The following is a 21452-nucleotide window of genomic DNA, read 5'->3' on the forward strand; positions in this document are numbered from 1 at the left end:
AAGTGCGCTCAATTTCACGTTAATTCGGATGTACAAAGAGAATATGTGTGGGATTCCGCGTATGCAGTGTTTCATACATACATTTTACACACATTTACAGCTTTGTCCGTACGCAATGTTTTAGTATGAATTCAATGCAAGTCTTTGTACATGAGGCCCCTGGTATGTTATTTTGTACTTTGAAATGCAACTTCATTCAGCACAAAACTTGAAGTAAGAACCCCTTTTTATTATGTGCATACACTCCTGAACATCCACAGTTCCTTCAAAGTGGACTTGGTCCTGAATCCACAGGTCGTCTTCTGCTTGTTAAAACTTTTTGCACACAAGGTGAACAGAATGCTCCAAAGAGTTGTTTCCTACCGCAGTGAGGCTTTGGTACACTTTTAATTCGATACGGGGTTTCCCAGGCTTTTTCCATGAGGAGGCAGTTTTATTTAAACAGAGTAAAATGAACAAGATTATTGCTTGTTGTGTGTGTGCACTTAAAAAGATTGTCAGGGATTACGTAAAAAATATGTTAAGGGAAAAATGCACATTGTCTTGTGTTCTTAACAAATGCAGATTAAGTTCTAACTTAGATATATTTATGTAAACATACAAACTTGATTATTTATTGTTGATTATACAGATTTAATTATGCTACATTTACAACATCTCAGAGCATTTTTTTTCAGTGTACGTTTAAATGTGGTAGCACTGTGCTGTGTGTACATTATTACTGTGACACACTTGAATTGAGACAAGACAGTGATCTGAGATAACTTCAGATAGTGGAATTGTGAATTAATTTCTTATACTTAATCCGAATAATATTATTAAATCTAAAGTGTGACTTGCTTTATGAGTGGGTCCTACTACACACTGATTTACTCCTACTGAGTCCAGTATGGACATAAACGCTGTTCTCAGAGGGTCTTCTGGGTTTTCAAAATGAATATTAAAATCTCCAGCAATTAACACTTTGTCTACAGAAACGACTAGGTTTGAGAGGAAATCTGCAAATTCACTAAGAAATTCCGAGTACGGCCCTGGAGGTCTGTAAATGACAATTAGCGGGATCGACTGAGCTGACTTAATATAGTTAAACACACTTATGTTACTATAGAGAATTTCAAATGCATTAAATTTAAATCTGTGTTTTTGTACAATAGTCAAATTATCATTGTGAATAACTGCGACGCCTCCTCCTCTACCAGTTAACCGAGGCTGGTGTATGTAGCTGTATCCAGGAGGACTAGCTTCATTTAGAGCTACATACTCGTCCTGTTTAATCCAGGTTTCTGTTAAACAGAGTATATCAAACTCCTGATCTGTGATAATTTCATTAACTATAACTGCTTTAGATGCGAGAGATCTAATATTTAACAGTCCTAGCTTCAGATCAGAGGTGCCGGCTGCGCATTCAGTGTGTTTTCAATTTTTGTTCTCTATATTAATCATCAAATCACCATCATCACTTCATTGTGATCATCACATTATCCTCATGTTCCTCCTGTACACTCAGACTAAGGATTCAGTCAATCAATCAAGGAACCTGGGGAGGCAGGGAGTGTTGAAGTGGGTATACCAGGGGTCACAGGCTGAATCTCATGTTATTTCATTGTAGTTCCCACAGAGAACTAAGGACTAGTGAGGAGGTAAAACTTTACTGGAAGTTTAAAGACTGCTTCCCTCACCCTCGAGACTTTCCTTCTCCTCTGGAACACCAGTCCTAGTGTTAGGACAATAACAGCACTGTTCTTTGTTCTGTGGAAGTCCTTCTGCTTCCAAATAAAAATGTGTTTAAGCTGCTGCATTTGTTTATCCTTGCCCGTCCTTCCTGATCACATGACACCACCACAGTGAGCGATGGTAAAGGAGACTGATCTGAACATCACGACTCCATTCAGCAGCAGGTGAGGCCCTGATCAGGTACGACTGCGGCACTTTACCTGGACCTGTTCTCCTCATCACTTTCTCACAGTGAAGATCTTACACACTGCTTTGATCACATACGCTTCACACCACACAGCCAGCATCTCTTCATCATCAGCATCACCATGGCAACCGTGTCAGTCCTGCTCCTCCTGCTCTCAGGTAAACACTGAACTCTTATCTCTACACGTTCAGCTCTGAGTGTGAAAGTTAAATCTGTGTCTGAACTCGAGCTCCAGTGTACAGACTCAGGACACAGCAGGACAGAGATCTGTAGATCTATAACTCGTCTAAAGGTGGTACAGTATCATCTTTATCACAATAACAAGTTACAGGTTCATTATCTACACACACCTCAGTGACATAATACACATGTTCATGGGTTGTTGTATTTTAAACAGTTTTTGAGTCTCAGAGACTTTAATCAGGTTTATGAGGTGGTGTGGATATTTAATAACTCCATAATAATCACCACAAGGGGCGCTGTTTTACACAACTGATGGCTTTAATATCCATTTTATTATACAGGAGGTGTAATAAAGAGAGCAAACTGTAAACACTGCATTCGAGAGAAAACAGCTTCCTGATGCAGCCATGAGAATCATTTTCATATGGGTTTAATTTTTGTTCCTTTAGTTTAGTTTTTTGGTTAAATGTATTCTTAAATACTATCTAAAAATACATATAATTAGATATAATATCACATCATTATGAAAAGATTTGGATGAACTGATAGTTCTCTCTGCTTTGCATTTTCTCTCTCTCTCTCTCACACACACACACACAAATGTAGATGTATTTTGAAGGAAATTCGGAGGGGGCAGTGAAAATAAAAACTACAGCCATATAAGGAAGGAGGAAGAGATCAAGGAAACAAATATAAGAGGAAGCATGTGAAAGCCTGTTTAATATAGAACAAGGAAAAAAATATCAGAAAACATTTTATTATAAAGAGTTTATTCTCCTCTATATACAGAGACTTTGTGTTTATTGTTATATTGGGAAAATCGGAGTAAACTAACAGCTTTGAGCAATATTTCAAGGTTTCTAATTTAATGAGAATATTTAACACAATCTGTTAATTACATATCCCTATAGCGATGTGGGAGGAGCTAAAATCTTAATCCAATCAGAACCACTCATAAACTTACAAGTCACACTTCATTTGCCAAACAAATAGATTCCCTGGGGGCATCACCATTATTAATAATGATCTTATATTAAACTAATTTATATGATTTATAAATGTGTTTAAGTCAGACACTGTCGTCAGATTTAATAAGGAATATACTGTAGATTCACTACATGGTGTTAGTTCAACCGTGCTAAACTAGGCTTAAAACACTACAGTTTAAGTCCCGCCTTCCTGCTTATAGTTTTATTGGAATTACAAAGAAATAAACAAGAATAAGGAAAAAAACACCCAATTCATAGCTATACATCACACTGAACCAACAAACACCAGTAAAATACTCCTGCTCTTGTTTCTTCTTCTTCTAATTCCTGCCTCCATGTATAAAGCTCCAGCCTCTCCACATTAGAACACTGTTGACTTTTCTGAGTCTCTTCACCATCAGGCTGCTGTTCTGGAGCTGCACACAGTCTCTCAGTCTGAATGGAGAACAGCACACAGCCGTTCATCCACATCACATTTCCCTCCTTTCCTCTCTGTCCTGCTGCATTAACAGGAGATGTTTCCTCCACAGCCTTTTCTCCTCCAGTCTTCACTGACGTCCATGTGATTAAGGGTAACATGACTCAGTCTGAGGCTCAGGCAGCGTGTAGAGGAAATAACACTGACCTCGTCACTGTGTACTCTGAGGAAGACAACACTGAGCTGGTTAACATCATGATGAAGGCTGGAATCAATAACAGCTGGATCGGTCTCTATCGCAATCAGTTTAGTAATATGAAATGGTCTAATGGTGATCCTGTAACATTCAATGATCTAACTCAGAATACATGGACCTACTGTGTTACTATGAAGGCTGATGGTGGATGGGACCCTCTTACGTGCACAGAGACAAGATACTTCATGTGCTATGAACAAAGTAACTTTTGATTTAATATAATTATTTAAACCTAAATATTACATATAAATGTATTGATATCTTATTGCTGCACTTTTCACAGATGCTTTATCACAGACTCCTATTTATCATCTAATCTGTGAGTGTAAGACCTGGTTTGAAGCTCAGAGTTACTGCAGGAGGAACTACACTGACCTGGTCAGCATCAAAGATCATAAGCAGAATGGAGAGGTGATGGAAAGCCGGTTAGGTATTACCAGTTCTTTCTGGATCGGCCTGCTGTGTGATGACTGGCAGTGGACTGATGGAGAAAACTCTGCCTACAGGAAGTGGGGGAGCGCTGAACCTCAGTCATCAACAAACCTCTGTGTAGTCCTGAGTGGAGGGAACTGGTCTACAGTGTCGTGCAGTGAGAAACACTCTGCTCTGTGCTACTGGAGTAAGTGTCCACTTTCATAACATTGTCTCTGTCTCAGCAGTCTCTCAGCAGTCTACTGTGTGATGACGAGGGCACAGCTGGTGTGGGTGTGTCTCTGTCTCTCTGACATCACTCTAAACCCTCCTGCACCTTTGGCTTATGCTTTCTTTCTGTTCCCCAGGTTTCCTCCATGTGAGTAAAAAGCCTATGATCTGGGAGGACGTGCTGGATTACTGTACTAAAGAGAACAGGACTGGAGTTTTGATAATCAGTTCTGCAGGTGAACAGAAATTCATGGAGTCTGAGCTCAGGAGGAGGAGGATCAGTGAGACGTTGTGGGTGGGGCTCAGACAGAGCAGACTCTTTGGGTTCTGGATCTGGGTGGATGGGACAGCTGTGTACCCGTACTCTAACTGGTGCGGAGGGAAACAGCCTGAGGGTCCACTCACTCAACACTGCGGCGCCGTCAACTCTCTGGACTACACATGGAGAAATATGAGCTGTCAGGCTAAGTACAGAGCTCTGTGTTACACCAAATGTCCTCTATGAGACACACACACACACACACACACACACACACACACACACACAAACACTTTTATATTTAGTGTTCATTTGTTTCTCTATCTTGTTTTTTTTTTTTTTGTAAGGTGTATGGTCTGAGAGTGAAGCCCCACTAACTGAACCCTAATGCCTTCTATATAATCAACAACACAACCTCTCTCTCTCTCTCTCTCTCTCTCTCTCTCTCTCTCTCTTTACATGTGAAAGGTTTATTATTAGATGTCCATTTCCTTTTGGAGCCACTGTGGAGAATAACTAGAGATATTTTACTTTTCCATAGCGACATGTTTCTTTTCCCCGAGTGAAGGTGGATTCATGTAATAAGTTTATACTGTAATGTGGACTGTAACCTTTTCATAATAAAGTATCTGTCAAAGTTCTGTCTTGTGGTTTTTACTTTTCTTTTCTTTTTTTATTAAACTCTGACTGCTTTAGGAATATGAAACTTCTTCCAGTTATTTAGAGCGAACGTCTCTCACTTCCTCTCACCCTCTGTCCCTTCCTCTCTGTGATCACTTACAGTATTTACAGAATGAGCTCCATGTTCAGCAGTTCTTCTCCAGTGTAGGAATGATATCCACTGCGATAACCAGTGATGATATCCAGTAGATATGGAAAACAAAAACAGTGCAAAGGGAAATTCTGTTCATTCAGTCTGAGAGGAAAACATTCCATCTCTGTCCTCCTACACTGACAGGAGAAACATCTCCCTCAGGGTCATTAACGTCTCATACAACGTCCAAAAAACCCTGGGGTTTCTTCTGGGGTTCTGGTTTCCTCCCACTGTCTTGCAGGTAGGTGTCAGGATACAGTGACATGTCCAAACCACCTTAATCTGGTCTATTTAACTTTGTCCCCAAACTATCCTACCTGCACTATTCCTCTAATATATTCATTCCTAATCCTGTCCATTATTGTCACTGCCAAATTGCAGCATCTTCAGCTCTGCCACTTCCAGCTCTACTTCCTGTCTTTTTGTCACCGGCGATGTCTCCGAACCATACAACATTGCTGGTCTCACTACAGTAAGAAACTTTCCCTTTTATTATTGCCGATACCTTTCTGTCAAAGATCACTCATGTTACTTTTGTAACACAGGTGACCCTAAACATTAAAACTTCTCTACCTTACCTACTTCTCACAACTGCACCTTTCCCCCACCCTCTCTCTCATTTACACACATGTACTCCATCTTGCTTCTACTGATCTTCATGCCTCTTCTCTCCAGTCCATCCTTTCACCTCTCTACACTCGTCTCACCTGCTCCCTACTCTCACTGCTGATCACAATATTTTCCACAAACATCACAGTCCATGGGGACTTGTGTCTAACCTCGTCCGTTAACACTGCAAACAGGAAGGGACTAAGAGCCGATCCCTACTGCATTCCTACCTCCACCTTTAACCAGTCGGTTGTACCTACGGCACACCTCACCACATCTCTGTCACTCTTAACCTTCTCATGCAGTACCACAGTTCATCTCTGGACACCCTGTCACACGCTTTCTCTAGATCTATAAGCATTTCACTGCATATTGTACTGTGTATGACTGTGTCTGTGATAAATAAAATTTGAATTTGATCTACACACACACACACAATGTAACTCTTTCTGACCTTCTATATACTTCTCCATCAGAATTCTCGAAGCAAACATGGCCTCAGTTGTGATATTCCCTAGTATGAAGCCGTACTTCAATGTTGTCCCACAGGGGTCAGTTTTAGGACCTCTGCTATTCCCAATATTCATGCTTCCCTTTGGCAACATCATTGGAAGATTATGCTGATGATACCCAATTATACATCTCAACTAAACCAGACGAAATACCTAAGTTGTCTAGACTAACTGAGTGTGTCCAGGACATAAAAGATTAGAGAACCGATAACTATCTTTTACTAAATTCAGATAAGACAAAGATATTACTTATTGGCCCCAAAACCATGACACAACAGCTCTCACAATTCAGCCTGCGTTTAGAAGGATGTACTGTTACTACCAGCTTAACAGTAAAAGACCTGGGCCTGATATTAGACAGTAACTTGTCCTTTGAAAATCACAAAAACAGCCTTTTTTTCCCATCTTAGAAAAATCGCCAAACTTAGGAGCATCTTATCCACATCTGATGCAGAAAAGCTAGTTCATGCGTTCATGACCTCCAGACTGGACTATTGTAATGCATTACTAGGTGGTTGTCCTGCATCCTCAATAAACAAGCTTCAGTTAGTCCAAAATGCAGCCGCCAGGGTTCTCACCAGATCCAGAAAATATGATCATATAACCCCAATATTATCATCCCTGCACTGGCTACCTGTTCAGTTTAGAATTAATTACAAAATAGTATTACTTACATACAAGGCTTTAAATGGTTTAGCTCCCACATACCTAACCAGTCTTCTGAAACGCTATAATCCACCACGTTCCTTAACATCACCAGACTCCAGGCTTCTGGTAATTCCCAGAATTTTAAAATCTACAAAAGGTGGCAGGGCTTTTTCATATTTAGCTCCAAAACTTTGGAATAGCCTTCCAGACAGTGTTCGGGGCTCAGACACAGTTTCCCAGTTTAAAAGTAGACTCAAGACGCATCTCTTTAATCTGGCATACGCGTACAGTAACTCATCCCATAACCTCATACTCCAGTACATCTATTCTGAATGGCAACTACGCTAATACTCTCCATCTGTTCTGTATTTTTCTACCCATCCCGAGGCATCTGGAGATTGTACCAGCTTCAGTAGACAAAGGCCAACCCTGCGAGGATCCTGAGGCATCCAGAGAAGGACCAGCTCCAGCTGGATTCTGCTTTATGATGGTTAGAGCTACACATCCTGCTCCTGTACTCCCAGTGATCCAGACCCCATCTGCCCTCTGCACCTACAGACTCATCCCACCGCTGAACTGGACTTCATGTTAATTTAAAGAATTTCTGTTATATTGTACTTTTAGCTGCATAACACACATGATGTTATATCATTTCTATCTGTTATGAGGATGGGTTCCCTGTTGAGTCTGGTTCCTCTCAAGGTTTCTTCCTATTGCCATCTCAGGGAGTTTTTCCTTGCCACTATCACCGTCACCCTTGGCTTGCTCATCAGAGACATTTCATTCATCATTCATTCATTCATCTAATTATTATTCAGACACATTTTTCTCACACATACACACTTCCATAAACTCATTTTGAATAAAATTGAACTCCTGCTCACACATTGTAACCTCTCTTCTTAACCTAGCTTACACTACTCTTTTCCATAACTCCATGGTGTAGCTCATCAAGTTGTTTGCCTCTGTAGTTACTGCAGCTCTTCACATATCACTTGTTCTTAAAAACTGGAACTAAAGTTTCAATGCTCCATGTTGGCTTTTACCTCATCGCTAAGCATTAATCTGTAATGTTCTTAATGTAAAGGAATTTATGATCATAGAGGAACCCAAAGACAAACGAATTATAAAACATGTTTTAATTCATGATACAAAACATTACACATACAAACAACATTAAGTTAATTTACAGTAAATGTAAAATTTACATTCTGTACCAAAAAAACACAAATGAGGAGAAAATATTCTATTTTAAGACTTTTAAAGAAAATTTACTTACATTTGTTTTTAAATATAATCACATTCTAGTAATAAAGGAAAAGAATGTGCACACACAATCCATTACCATCTCATTTCACATGATGGATACAATAAACAGTCCTACATTCAGCATTTTACATTCTACACCATTTCATAAATCATTTCTGGATATTACACCTGCAGAGCCGGGGAACAGAGGAGCATGAGTGAGACGTTTAAAGCAAGACAGACGGGTTTAAAATAAGTGTGTCAGGTTTAGAGTGAGAGAGACAAGTTGATAATGAGACAGGCTTAGAGTGATACAGGTTTATGAGTGAGACAAACTGAAAGTAGGAGTGAGACAGGTTGAGAGTAAGACAAAATTAGAGCAAGTGTGTCAGGTTGAGAGTGAGACTGGTTGAAAGTGAGTAAGACAGGTTTAGATGGGGAGAGGCTGAGAGTGAGACAGGTTGGGAGTGTAAGACAGGTTTAGATGGGGAGAGGCTGAGAGTGAGACAGACTGAGGGTGTAAGACAGGTTTAGATGGAGAGAGGCTGAGACTAAGACAGATTGGGAGTGTAAGACAGGTTTAGATGGGGAGAGGCTGAGAGTGAGACAGGTTGGGAGTGTAAGACAGGTTTAGATGGAGAGAGGCTGAGAGTGAGACAGGTTGGGAGTGTAAGACAGGTTTAGATGGAGAGAGGCTGAGAGTGAGACAGGTTGGGAGTGTGAGACAGTTTTAGATGGAGAGAGGCTGAGAGTGAGACAGGTTGGTAATGTAAGACAGTTTTAGATGGAGAGAGGCTGAGAGTGACAGGTTGGGAGTGTAAGACAGGTTTAGATGGAGAGAGGCTGAGACTAAGACAGATTGGGAGTGTAAGACAGGTTTAGATGGAGAGAGGCTGGGAGTAAGACATGTTGGGAGTGTGAGACAGTTTAAGATGGGGAGAGGCTGAGGGTGAGAGTGAGACAGGTTGGGAGTGTAAGACAGTTTTAGATGGGGAGAGGCTGAGAGTGTGACAGGTTGGGAGTGTGAGACAGTTTTAGATGGGGAGAGGCTGAGAGTGTGACAGGTTGGGAGTGTGAGACAGTTTTAGATGGGGAGAGGCTGAGAGTGAGACAGGTTGGGAGTGTGAGACAGTTTTAGATGGAGAGAGGCTGAGAGTGAGACAGGTTGGGAGTGTAAGACAGGTTTAGATGGGGAGAGGCTGAGAGTGAGACAGGTTGGGAGTGTGAGACAGTTTTAGATGGAGAGAGGCTGAGAGTGAGACAGGTTGGGAGTGTAAGACAGGTTTAGATGGAGAGAGGCTGAGAGTGAGACAGGTTGGGAGTGTAAGACAGGTTTAGATGGAGAGAGGCTGAGAGTGAGACAGGTTGGGAGTTGTAGTGAGACAGATCATCATCTAAAGTTCCTGGAACCGGCTGTACTTGGGTTGAAGCTCAGCACTGAAGTGTTCCTGCTCACAGCTGAAGATTTAATGAGAGCTGCCTCCCACTTAAAGAAGCCACACCCACTGTTATGAGGGGCGGAGCCTGTGTGGGTGGAGTTACGAGATGCAGGGCCTGAGCTCCTCCTCCCTGCACAGGCATAGAAGGCACGGCCTTGATTCGGTCCACCGTTACACACCGTCAACCTCCTCGACCGCCGGCCACAATCACACAGTGGAGAGGTGATCTTAGCCCCGCCCCGCACAGGTGGGAGGGGCAACCGCTTACAGGAGGAAGTGGAGAAACCTGATTGGTTGACAGACAGTGTAGAAAGACATGATTGGTTGATGGGAAAGGAGGAAAGAGCTGATTTCTTGGGGAAACTGGGTGTGACCTTAGCCCCGCCCCCTGGAGGTGGGTGGGACAACTGCTTAGAGGAGGAGAAGAGTGATGATTGGTTAACGGAGCATGAAGGGCGGTTTTGGTTGATAGTAAAGGACGAGTGAGTGGATCTGTTCTCAGAGATACAGGAGCGAGCTGATTGGTTGAGAGAGACAGGATGACATGAGGACAGCCTCGATTGGCTTTTAGACACAGAGGAGGAACCTGATTGGTTAACAGAAACACTGAGCCGAGATGATTGGTTGGTCAGTGATGACAGAACAGAGGAAGGAACACGGAACACTGCAGAAGAGGAGGAGGAGGAGGACTGATGTGATTGGTCAGTGTAGATGGAGAAAGGGATTGTGGGCGGAGCTTTTGTGTCAAGTCCTTTCAGAGATCTGATTGGGTCTTTAACTGAACGAGGCGGGTTGGGGTTAAGTGGGTGTGGCTTTTCCCTACACACAGGAGAGGCGGAGTTTGAGGGAATGTTTTCAGAGAAGTCCTCCAATAGCACGTCGTCATAGGAACCAGACTCCCCGAATTCCGTCACCAAAAACTCCTCTGACCAATCAGACGTGTCCAGGCGCAAGGTGTGTGTGGAGGTCACATCCGGGCGCAAGGTGTGTGTGGAGGTCGCGTCCGGGTCTAAGGTGTGTGTGGAGGTCACGTCCGGGTTTAAGGTGTGTGTGGAGGTCGCGTCCAGGTGAGACGTGTGTGTGACGGTGAGTGTGTGCAAAGGGGTGGTGATGGAGGACAGGACGGTGCGGAGTGACACCAGACTCTGACACACACTCGAGTGTGATGATGTCGCAGCCTGTAACCCTGTGTGTGCATCAGCGGTGTGTGTATCAGCGGTGTGTGTATCAGCGGTGTGTGTCAGCTGCTTCTCTTTCCCTTTGTTACACACACCTTTGCCAGCACACACACCTCGCAGCGGCACTCCCGACTTCAGCGGCGCCTGAGACACACACACACACACACACACACACACACACACACACAGTCATTACGAGCTGAAGTGAGGGTGAGAGACAGACAGGTGAGAGACAGACAGACAGGTGAGAGACAGACAGACAGGTGAGAGATGGTTCCGGAATGTCGAGGTCACCTGTGCAGGTCCCTGAGACACAGGAGAGGACCTGAAGGAGACCCACTCACCCTGCTCACAGATTTGGTTATTTTCATCACACAGCCGTCTCTGATCATACGCCAGGCCAACCGAGCCGTGTTCCGGGCGTCGTCTAGACCTACACACACACACACACGCACACACACATAGGGAACCAATCTGTCAGGAGGAAATCATAATAAAAGCACTACGTGTGCGTGTGTGTGTGTGTGTGTGTGTGTACCAGAGTGCTCTCTCCCGGAGAACTCGATGCCCAGGTCCTGCAGAGCTCCATTAAGACCTTTGGGTTTACGGTTGTAGAAAATCTGAAGTGGACAATAAAGTGACAATAAAGACACACACACACACACACACAGACACACAGACACACACACACACACACACACATATACTGCAGTGGTGTGTGTACATATACCCTGTATGTAGCTCGAAGATCGATCCAGCTATTCAGGACTTCAGGTTTGGTGATCTGCTTTCGTTTACACTCGTACTGCAAACACACACCGAGGTCCCAATCTGCACACACACACACACACACAGACACACAGACACACAGACACACACACACACACACACACACACACACACACACACACACACACTCTCATATAACTACACCACTCAGTGTGTGTGTGTGTGTGTGTGTGTGTGTGTGTGTGTGTGTGTGTGTGTGTTACCTGACCAGGTGAGGAAGGCACAGGGTTTCCCCGCGCCAGCAGCAGCAGTGGTGTGTGTGTGTGTGTGATCTCTGGGGAACACCACGCCCCTGTCCTGCTGCAGTGTGTGAAGCCAGCGTGTAAACCTGGACAGACAGATCTGCAGAGGAAGCCCCGCCTCCACCTGCTCCTGTTGGCCAATCACAGAGCGGCAATTTAAATACCCACCTGTTTTAGGTACGTCTGAGACAAGACCTCTGAATTTGCCGTTGTATCAGGTGTGTGTGAGTGTGTGTGTGTGTGTGTGTGTGTGTGTGTACCTGTGTAATGCCGGTGAGCTCTGTACAGAAGGAGGAGAGCAGCGGGTGTTCCTGTGGCTGGACGTACGAGTGGAACTCAGACTCCAGCTCTCCGGTGTGTGTGTTCATCAGAACAGCAGGGAACTCGACTGAACACACGACAACACACACACGTGAGGAGATGTGAGCAGAAGTGGAGAGACGTGTGTGTGTGTGTGTGTGTGTGTGTGTGTGTGTGTGTGTGTAGGACTCACTGATCTCCTGTCCATGGCTGTTCTTCTCCCTCCAGCAGGTCGACTCAAAGTCAATGACGATTAGATATGGAAACAGCTGATCTGCACACACACACACACACACACACACACACACACACACACACACACACACGGTCAGTCTAAAGGCACATAGTAACAAAGTAAAGTGGTGTGTTTGTTCTTACTTGAAGCCGACGACGCGTGTGTAAGTGAGCTGGAGGATGGAGTGCGCTTCCTGATGAGCCCCAGCTCCCTGACACACACACACACACACGCACACACACACACACACACACTGATTAACCTTCAGTGAAGGTGTTGTATTATTAGTGTACACTCTACTGAACCTGATGGGTTTATAAGTGTTAAATCTGTACGGATCAGACTGTAGACTCAACACAAGACAACCAGCACTGTTTATATAACTCACATCTACATGATAGTGTTAGGAACTCCAAACACCACACAGAACCTTAAACACCACTCATCCAAAAGTACTGGCACCCACAAAAGATCACACACCCTACAGTACAACAACAACAACAACAAAGTAACTTTATACAAATTACTCTCATGATAATATAGACTTAAACATAAAACCGTCAGTTTAGAGTTTAGTCACGTTATTGGTGGGTGTGTTTTCAGTAGGTGTGTGTGTGTGTGTTTATATACTGTGTGTTTTATATAATGTGTGTGTGTGTGTTTATATACTGTGTGTGTTTATATACTCTGTGTGTGTGTGTGTGTGTATTTTCAGTAGGTGTGTGTATTTATATACTGTGGGTGTGTGTATTTATATATACTGTGTGTGTATTATCAGTGTGTGTGTGTGTGTGTGTGTTGTACCTACCTGGCCAGTTTCTTTGTTGACATGCTGTTGTCCAGTTTCAGCTACATCTGTGTAAATAAACACTAAACATCTGTTTATATCTCACGTGTTTCACGTGTAAACCCTTTGAACTGTGAAACAATGAAACAATGTTTTAAACTTACCGCTCTAACGCTGCTAAAATGGGGGAGGAGTTAAAAGCGCCACTTCCGCATTACGTCACCTCCGCCTCGGGGCACTGTGGGCTGTGTTGCCAGATTGTGCTGTTACAGGTAATTGATCAACTATTTTTTCATCTCGGTGTTTAAATTAATTCCTGTGCGGATAAAGATATGATTCCCATGTGACATGTGATAAACATATTCTGTATACGATGAGTTATGATGGTTATTATCATTGAGGGATTTTTATTTTAAAAGACTGCGGGTTATATCCCTATGTTTGATCTGGCAACCCTGACTCTGAGCTCGGCTGGTTGGGTCTGTCCAGGCTGAGTAATCTACACACACACACACACACACACACGTGTGGACACAGGGGTAAGTAACACTGCTCTATCTGCTGTGTACAGGACGGGGTGTACTCTATAATAATAATAATAATAATAATAATTAAACTCTTGTGACGTGTAGCTCACGCGCGTTGTTGTTTACGTCATCGGTTGTGTATCCTGAGCGTTAGAGAGTGCAGTTCCACTGATCCACCGGGTAGAGGGCGCTGTGGGGGGGGGGAGTGTACACTGTGGGCTCTGAGATGAACTGAGCTGATAACTTATACACACACATCATTTACTGTCTGTCCCAACTGTCTACACCTGTCTGTCTGTCTGTCTCTCTGTCTGTCTACACCTGTCTGTCTCTCTGTCTACACCTGTCTGTCTGTCTCTCTGTCTGTCTGTCTAAACCTGTCTATCTCTCTGTCTGTCTGTCTAAACCTGTCTGTCTGTCTACACCTGTCTGTCTCTCTGTCTACACCTGTCTGTCTGTCTGTCTACACCTGTCTGTCTCTCTGTCTACACCTGTCTGTCTGTCTCTCTGTCTGTCTGTCTAAACCTGTCTATCTCTCTGTCTGTCTGTCTAAACCTGTCTATCTCTCTGTCTGTCTGTCTAAACCTGTCTGTCTGTCTACACCTGTCTGTCTCTCTGTCTACACCTGTCTGTCTGTCTGTCTACACCTGTCTGTCTCTCTGTCTACACCTGTCTGTCTGTCTCTCTGTCTGTCTGTCTAAACCTGTCTATCTCTCTGTCTGTCTGTCTAAACCTGTCTGTCTGTCTACACCTGTCTGTCTCTCTGTCTACACCTGTCTGTCTGTCTGTCTACACCTGTCTGTCTCTCTGTCTACACCTGTCTGTCTGTCTCTCTGTCTGTCTGTCTAAACCTGTCTATCTCTCTGTCTCTCTGTCTAAACCTGTCTGTCTGTCTCTCTGTCTGTCTGTCTAAACCTGTCTATCTCTCTGTCTGTCTGTCTAAACCTGTCTGTCTGTCTACACCTGTCTGTCTCTCTGTCTACACCTGTCTGTCTCTCTGTCTGTCTGTCTGTCTCTCTCTCTGTCTACACCTGTCTGTCTGTCTCTCTGTCTGTCTGTCTCTCTCTCTCTCTGTCTACACCTGTCTGTGTCCCTCTCTCCCTGTCTGGGTGTCCTGTAGGTTATGGCAGACGTGAAGGTCCTTAAACAGAAGCGAGTCTCCTCATCATCCAGTATGTCCAGTTATATTATTATTGATTATCTATGTTACATTAAGTCTTATGGTCTCCATAGCAACAGCTAATATCTACCCCCCCCCCGAACAGTATGTGAAAGTGTGTGTAAGAAGTTAAAGGTGAATGGAGAACATGATGAACTACTACAGGTAAGTGATGCCTAATCCCACATGCCCTAATCTCTGTGTGCCTTAAACTCACATGCCCTAATGTCTGTGTGCCCTAATCCCATGTGGCCTAATATTACATGACCTAATATCACATGTCTTAATCCTGTGTTCTCTAATCCAATGTGTCCTAATCTCACATGCCCTAATCTTACATTCCCTAATCTCTGTGTGCTTGTGAGATTAGAGCACACAGGATTAAGGCACGTGAGAATAGGGAATGTAAGATTAGGGCATGTGAGGTTAGGACACAGGATTAAAGCACACAGGATTAAGACATGTGATATTAGGTCATGTAATATTAGGACATATGGGATTAGGGCACACAGAGATTAGGGCATGTGCGCCCTAATCTTACATGGCCTATTCTCACATGCCCTAATCTTGTGGCCCCTAACCCTGTGTGCCCTAATCTCACATACCCTAATCCTGTGTGCGCTAATCTTACCTGCCCTTAACTCACATGCCCTAATCCTGTGTGCCCTAATATCACATGCCATAATCCCACATGCCATAATCCCGGTCTGACCCTATGCTGTGTGCAGGATGAGGACACGCCCCGTCTCTCTCGCCCTGACGACCAGCTCTGTGACAGGATCAGTGTGAGGGACGTATCCGAGCTACTTCAGTACATTACACTCAGGAAACACCACGATGTGAAGAAACCCAGGTCTGACTCTCTGTTTCACTCACACACACACACACACACACACACAAATTAATCAGTTCCCTAATCTCTCTACAAGTGCACTACACAGTGTATAAAGTGTACCGTGTGTGTGTGTGTGCGTGGTGTTACAGTTGGTGCCGTCTCCATCAGGAGGACAGTGTGAAGCGGGTGCACGTGGTCGTGCTCGAGGGCGTGGCCCAGCTCCACTTCTACACACACTACTCTCAGTTCAAACACCTGCGCTCCAAGTACACTACAGTAAGTGCACTAAATCATTCTCCAGGAGTGACCCCTGAACAGAGGGGATGAGGGCACAGTCCACTGGCTGATGCTCTCTGATGATGTCATCATGTCTTTTGGCTGCCCCTTACAGAGGTGTACTCTAGCGCCCTCCTCAGGCGCCCTCCTGTCTGGACTGTTCGACTCTGAGCTCTCTGACGGCTCCGCTGCGTCCGGTTCATCGCTCCACACGGCGCCCCCTGCAGGTCTGTTCAGTAACACTGGAGTTGAATTTTATATGTAATGACATGAGTTAATGTGTGTGTGTGTGTGTGTGTGTGTGTGTAGCTGACGTGGGCTGGCACCCGGTGGTCCTGCGCTATGGTGTAAAGAAGCGAGGGATGAGCAGCTACCTGCTGACTGAGCAGGAGAGGATTAAGAAGAACTTCCCTGTGAAAGGTGGGCGGGGCTTCGAGTCGTTCGTCTGCATGCAGGCTGATGATCATGTGACCGACACCAGTCCTCTGTACGGTCTGGACTGTGAGATGGTGAGACATGGAGGAGAGACTATACTACCCATAATGCACCAGTAGAGAGACAGATGTGTGTGTAAGTGTGTTTGTGTTGCAGTGTTTCACAAAGGAGGGTCAAGAGCTGACGCGCGTCGCCGTGGTGACCAGCAGGGGGCAGTGTGTGTTAAACGAGCTGGTGAAACCATTTAACCCCATCATTAACTACTGCACCAGGTATTACACACACACACACACACACACACACACACACCACACACCACACACACCTGGGTCTAACGTTCCTCTGTCAGGTTCTCAGGGATCACTCGCTCCATGCTGAAGAACGTAACAACGCGACTGCAGGACGTCCAGACCAAACTCCTGGCTCTGCTCCCGCCAGACGCGGTGCTGGTTGGTCACTCCCTCGAAAACGACCTGCGCGTCCTCAGGGTGAGTGACCACCTCTGTCTGTCTGTCTGTCTGTCTGTGTGTCTGTGTGTCTGTCTGTGTGTCTGTCTGTGTGTCTGTCTGTGTGTCTGTGTGTCTGTCTGTGTGTCTGTCTGTGTGTCTGTCTGTGTGTCTGTCTCGCTCTTTGTCTGTCTGTGTGTGACTTTGCCCATCCGTGTGTCTCTTTGTGCAAGTGTCTCTGTCTTTCCCTGTGTATCCTTCTGTTTGTGTCTCTGTCCATCTGCGTCTCTGTCTGTCCGTGTGTCTCTATCTTTCTTTGTGTGTCTCTGTCTGTTTGTCGGTATGTGTGTGTGTGTGTGTGTATGTATATATATAAAATGTTACATGCCCAAATACACAAATCACCAAATGCTTAACTGATGTATATGCTGTGTGTGTGTGTGTGTGTGTGTGTGTGTGTGTGTGTGTGTGTGTGTGTAGCTGATCCACCCGCATGTCATTGACACGTCACTGCTCTACCGCAAAGAGTTTGGACAAAGATTCAAGCTGAAGATATTAGCTCAGGTCATTCTGAAGTAAGGCTCAAACACACACACACACACACAGTGTCCCTACTGTATTAAGTGTGTGTGTGTGTGTGTGTGTGAGGAGGGAGATTCAGAGTGAAGAGAGGAGAGGTCATGACCCATGTGAGGACGCGCAGGCTGCACTGGACCTCGCAAACTATTTCATCACCAAGGGGCCGAGACAGGTACCGAACTACACCATAATAACTACCCATGATCCCTCACACACACACACACACACACACACACACACACACACACAGACAGACAGAACTACACTACCCATGATCCCTCACCCCATGTCCCCTGTCCCTGTCCCCTCCGTCTCTCAGGTGGTTGTTGATCATCTCCAGGACCTGTGGGGAGTCGAGGATTCTCCTGTAGATGGACCTCTGATTGGATCAGTGAGCACACACACTGTAAGGTCTGTCTGTGTTACACACACACACACACACACACACACACTGTAAGGTCTGTCTGTGTTACACACACACACACACACACACACACACACACACACAGAGTAAGCCTCTCACCCCCGCCCCCCCAGGCCCCTCCAGTTTGGCCACGCCCTTCACAAGGCCGGCCTACCAGCTCTATTTCTTGGCCAATCAGACGAGTTTAATGGTGTCTCCTCCAACCATCTGTGGCGCAGACATCACTGCAGCTCTGATAGGGAGGTGAGTTACTCACACACACACTCACACACACATACACACACACATACACACACACACACCACACACACACACTCACTCACACACACACACACACACACACACACACACACACACACACACACACACACACACACACATACACACACACACACAGACTTTCACATGAAGTTTTCCTGTATTTCCCTTGTTCTGTACACTGCTCTCTCTCTCTCTCTCTCTCTCTCTCTCTCTGTACAGAGTGTGTGTGTGTTTCGGCGTGTGTGTCACTCATACGCTCTCAGTTTGGTCCAGATCTCATCACTTATAGAGGATCTGAGGATAAACACAACAGAGCAAACACAAGTGCTGCAGCAGGTGTGTGTGTGTGTGTGTGTGTGTGTGTGTGTTTGTGTGTGTGTGTTACAATATTTATGTGTGTGTGTTACAATATTTATGTGTGTGTGTGTGTGTGTGTGTGTTACAGATGGCACAGAGGTTAAAACTGATGTGTGTGTTGTTTGTGGGTCCGTTGCCACACAATTACACAGAGAAGAGTGTACACACACTGCTAAAGCCCTACGGTACACTGCGCTCAGTCAGACTACTGCACAGCACACACACGGTGAGAACACACACACACACACACACACACGTATGGTATGGTATGTGTGTACAAATGTACTATGGTATCTGCTGGGGAATACCATAGCAACCGCATAGCAACACCTTTTACATGGTATTTACTGTAGTACATTTTAATTAAGAAAGAAGTGCAATCGTTATATAATGATAATATATAATAATAATAATAACAGTAATAGTTATAACAATAATAACAGTAATAACAATGATGATAGTAATAATAATAATAATATTAATGTGTGTGTGTGTGTGTGTAGCTGCATGCTGTAGTTGAGTTTCAGCATTTAGAAGGAGCTCATCTCGCTCTGCGGTCCCTCACCGCTCTCCAAGTACAGGACACCATAATAAAGGTGAGACACACACACACACACACACACACAAGGACACTGCAGGTACAGTGTAAGACATGCACAAAGTAATGCGTGTGTGTGTGTGTGTGTGTGTGTGTGTGTTAGCTGCAGCGTCCAGTCAGTGAGCTGACTCTGGATCTGGAAGCGTCTCTTGCTGAACTACAGACTGATATCCTGAACAGTCACATGATCTACGTAAGTGGGTTGTTGAGGCGACACAATCACCATGACGACCTCCTGAAGACTGTCAGTGCATTCGGTCCAGTTTGTGACATCACACGGGTCAGGAGGTCCGGGAAACGCCCAAGACACACTCGCATCAGTAAGTGTGTACTGTACACTCAGACTCTAGTACACTCAAGTTAGTACACTCAGACTCCAGGGCACTTAGACTGTAGTACCCTCAGGCTTTAGTCCACTCAGACTCTAGTCCACTCAGGATTATAAGTGTACTACAGTCTGAGTATAATGTAGAGTATAATGGCATTATAATCCATACACACTTATGGAGTTCTTGTCTTCTATCCCTCGTGTGTGTGTGTGTGTGTGTGTGTGTAGAGTTCGTCAGCACTGACAGTGTGTGCTCCGCCCTCCACTCTGGGCTGCAGATGGGAAACAGGAAGTTAAACATGTGTCGCGCTCTCACTCCCCCTCACATGCACACCTGGACACATACAGTCCCTGTTACCATGGAAACAGCCGAAGAAGCAGCGGGTTCAGCGGCGGGGGCAGTAAGTGAGGAGGCGGAGCCTGGCGCACTCACCTGTGTACAGGTAAAGCTGGTCCAGTTTCACATGCTGAACATCTGAGAGCCAATCTGAATTAGCGGTTTAGCTATTTAGCTAGCATGAAAAGCGAGCTTATTTGCCAGACGAGCGTACTGCTAACTTGTGTGTGATGTAAACATGAGCAGGAGGATAGTTAACTCGTGCTAGCGTGCTAACGAGCGGGCGTGGTGTGTACAGGATGGAGGGATGCAGTGTGTGATGCGGGCGATGGACAGGAACGTGGGGAAAATGTTCAGAGTGCTGGAGAGACACACACTCAGCGTGGTCATCCTCCCTGGGATTATACGGTACACACACACACACACACACACACACACAGTCATCAAGTCAACATAAATGTTGATGTTTCATACCTGTAATAGTGATCAGAAGTTAAGCCACGCCCCCAGACACCAAGTAATGTGTGTGTGTGTGTGTTTCTGCAGAAACAAGGTGGAATACCCCGGCCTCTGTTTCCTTCAGGTGAAGCAGGTTTAAGTCAACGGTCTCTGGACCTCGCCTCGCCATGGAAACCGAAAGTGACCTCAGCGGAAGAAATGCATTCCAGTGTTATGGTCTCCATAGTGTGTGTGTGTGTGTGTAAGAGAGAGAGAGAGAGAACCAGTTCCAGGTTATGGTATCCATACGATCTGTCTTTCTCTCTCTCTCTCTCACACACACACACACACACACCCTTGACAGATACTGTAAAACAAACACCTCAATGTTAACTGAGATTTTAAAGAGAATGTGTTGTGGTTTTATAACACTGTTTTCATTTTAAATGTTTTTAACTTTAGGATTTTGTACAAAAAAAAAAAAGCCCATTTTGTACTTGAAAAGCGTGTGTGTGAATCATTCTCGAGTGTTTGATGTCCAGGCTGCTTCTGAGCAGCTTTACTGAAATAAAAATTATGGAAATGATGCAGGAGGAAGCTCTAGGCGCCAAAGGTTGGTGGGGAAACAGGGTTAGCTGGAGCCTCTGGAAAGTTGTGGGGCGGGGCACTGAGGAACGGGTGCAATTTGAGTTCTGATGGTGGGATAAATTGGAAGGTCTGTGAAAAGATAATCACCACCAGGGGGTGGCTCTTAAAAAAACCTGGAGTACAAGTAGTCCTCTACTTATGAATGAGTTCTGTTCCGGGATCTCGTCCATAAGTCAGATCTGTTCTCAAGTCAGACAAAGTCTTATACGCCTTTGACATGAATATAAAACATTCCAGTCCACTTCTATTGATCGCTGTCCCCCTTTCCACACACTGCCATCATGTGACTATAACCACACCTAAGGAAATGAATCTCAGTGTTGTCTCTGAGCCTT

General features: G+C 44.8%; 3 protein-coding genes across 3 annotated transcripts; 2 read left to right on the top strand and 1 right to left on the bottom strand.

Moving 5' to 3' along the window:
* Positions 1 to 3850: 3850 nt before the first annotated feature.
* LOC128507055 (macrophage mannose receptor 1-like) lies at positions 3851 to 5095 on the top strand. Its single transcript, XM_053477694.1, has 3 exons — positions 3851 to 3968; positions 4051 to 4386; positions 4547 to 5095. Exons 1-3 carry the CDS (start codon positions 3899 to 3901, stop codon positions 4912 to 4914), a joined length of 774 nt encoding a protein of 257 aa, XP_053333669.1. The 5' UTR covers positions 3851 to 3898; the 3' UTR covers positions 4915 to 5095.
* Positions 5096 to 9450: 4355 nt separating this feature from the next.
* Positions 9451 to 13616, bottom strand: eri2 (ERI1 exoribonuclease family member 2). The gene is made up of 9 exons (XM_053477267.1): positions 13491 to 13616; positions 12826 to 12893; positions 12641 to 12721; positions 12408 to 12535; positions 12109 to 12277; positions 11847 to 11947; positions 11655 to 11736; positions 11461 to 11549; positions 9451 to 11260 (listed from the first exon to the last, which is right to left on the bottom strand). The coding sequence occupies exons 1-9, from the start codon at positions 13511 to 13513 to the stop codon at positions 9890 to 9892; spliced, it is 2112 nt and encodes a 703-aa protein (XP_053333242.1). The 5' UTR covers positions 13514 to 13616; the 3' UTR covers positions 9451 to 9889.
* A 362-nt stretch (positions 13617 to 13978) lies between these two features.
* Positions 13979 to 20786, top strand: LOC128506747 (RNA exonuclease 5-like). The gene is made up of 20 exons (XM_053477316.1): positions 13979 to 14008; positions 15117 to 15168; positions 15262 to 15320; positions 15884 to 16008; positions 16140 to 16266; positions 16382 to 16493; positions 16576 to 16775; positions 16858 to 16973; positions 17051 to 17189; positions 17628 to 17722; positions 17796 to 17898; positions 18046 to 18137; positions 18264 to 18393; positions 18631 to 18747; positions 18857 to 18994; positions 19272 to 19364; positions 19470 to 19686; positions 19923 to 20137; positions 20330 to 20439; positions 20578 to 20786. The coding sequence occupies exons 2-20, from the start codon at positions 15120 to 15122 to the stop codon at positions 20627 to 20629; spliced, it is 2289 nt and encodes a 762-aa protein (XP_053333291.1). The 5' UTR covers positions 13979 to 14008; positions 15117 to 15119; the 3' UTR covers positions 20630 to 20786.
* Positions 20787 to 21452: the final 666 nt, after the last annotated feature.

Source organism: Clarias gariepinus, chromosome 18 (genome assembly GCF_024256425.1).
Source record: "Clarias gariepinus isolate MV-2021 ecotype Netherlands chromosome 18, CGAR_prim_01v2, whole genome shotgun sequence".
NCBI lineage: Eukaryota > Metazoa > Chordata > Actinopteri > Siluriformes > Clariidae > Clarias > Clarias gariepinus.

Excerpts from the sequence above, each read along its gene's own strand:
- LOC128507055 (XM_053477694.1), top strand. The coding sequence starts at position 3,899 with ATGAAGGCTGATGGTGGATGGGACCCTCTTACGTGCACAGAGACAAGA. Across the intron at positions 3,969-4,050 it reads CTTCATGTGCTATGAACAAA|ATGCTTTATCACAGACTCCT; the intron begins GTAACTTTTGAT and ends CACTTTTCACAG. Across the intron at positions 4,387-4,546 it reads CTCTGCTCTGTGCTACTGGA|GTTTCCTCCATGTGAGTAAA; the intron begins GTAAGTGTCCAC and ends TCTGTTCCCCAG.
- eri2 (XM_053477267.1), bottom strand. The coding sequence starts at position 13,513 with ATGTCAACAAAGAAACTGGCCAG. Across the intron at positions 12,536-12,640 it reads CAGCCATGGACAGGAGATCA|TCGAGTTCCCTGCTGTTCTG; the intron begins GTGAGTCCTACA and ends TCGTGTGTTCAG. Across the intron at positions 11,737-11,846 it reads ATCTTCGAGCTACATACAGG|ATTTTCTACAACCGTAAACC; the intron begins GTATATGTACAC and ends TGTCCACTTCAG.
- LOC128506747 (XM_053477316.1), top strand. The coding sequence starts at position 15,120 with ATGGCAGACGTGAAGGTCCTTAAACAGAAGCGAGTCTCCTCATCATCC. Across the intron at positions 16,974-17,050 it reads ATCATTAACTACTGCACCAG|GTTCTCAGGGATCACTCGCT; the intron begins GTATTACACACA and ends TTCCTCTGTCAG. Across the intron at positions 17,723-17,795 it reads TTAGCTCAGGTCATTCTGAA|GAGGGAGATTCAGAGTGAAG; the intron begins GTAAGGCTCAAA and ends TGTGTGTGTGAG.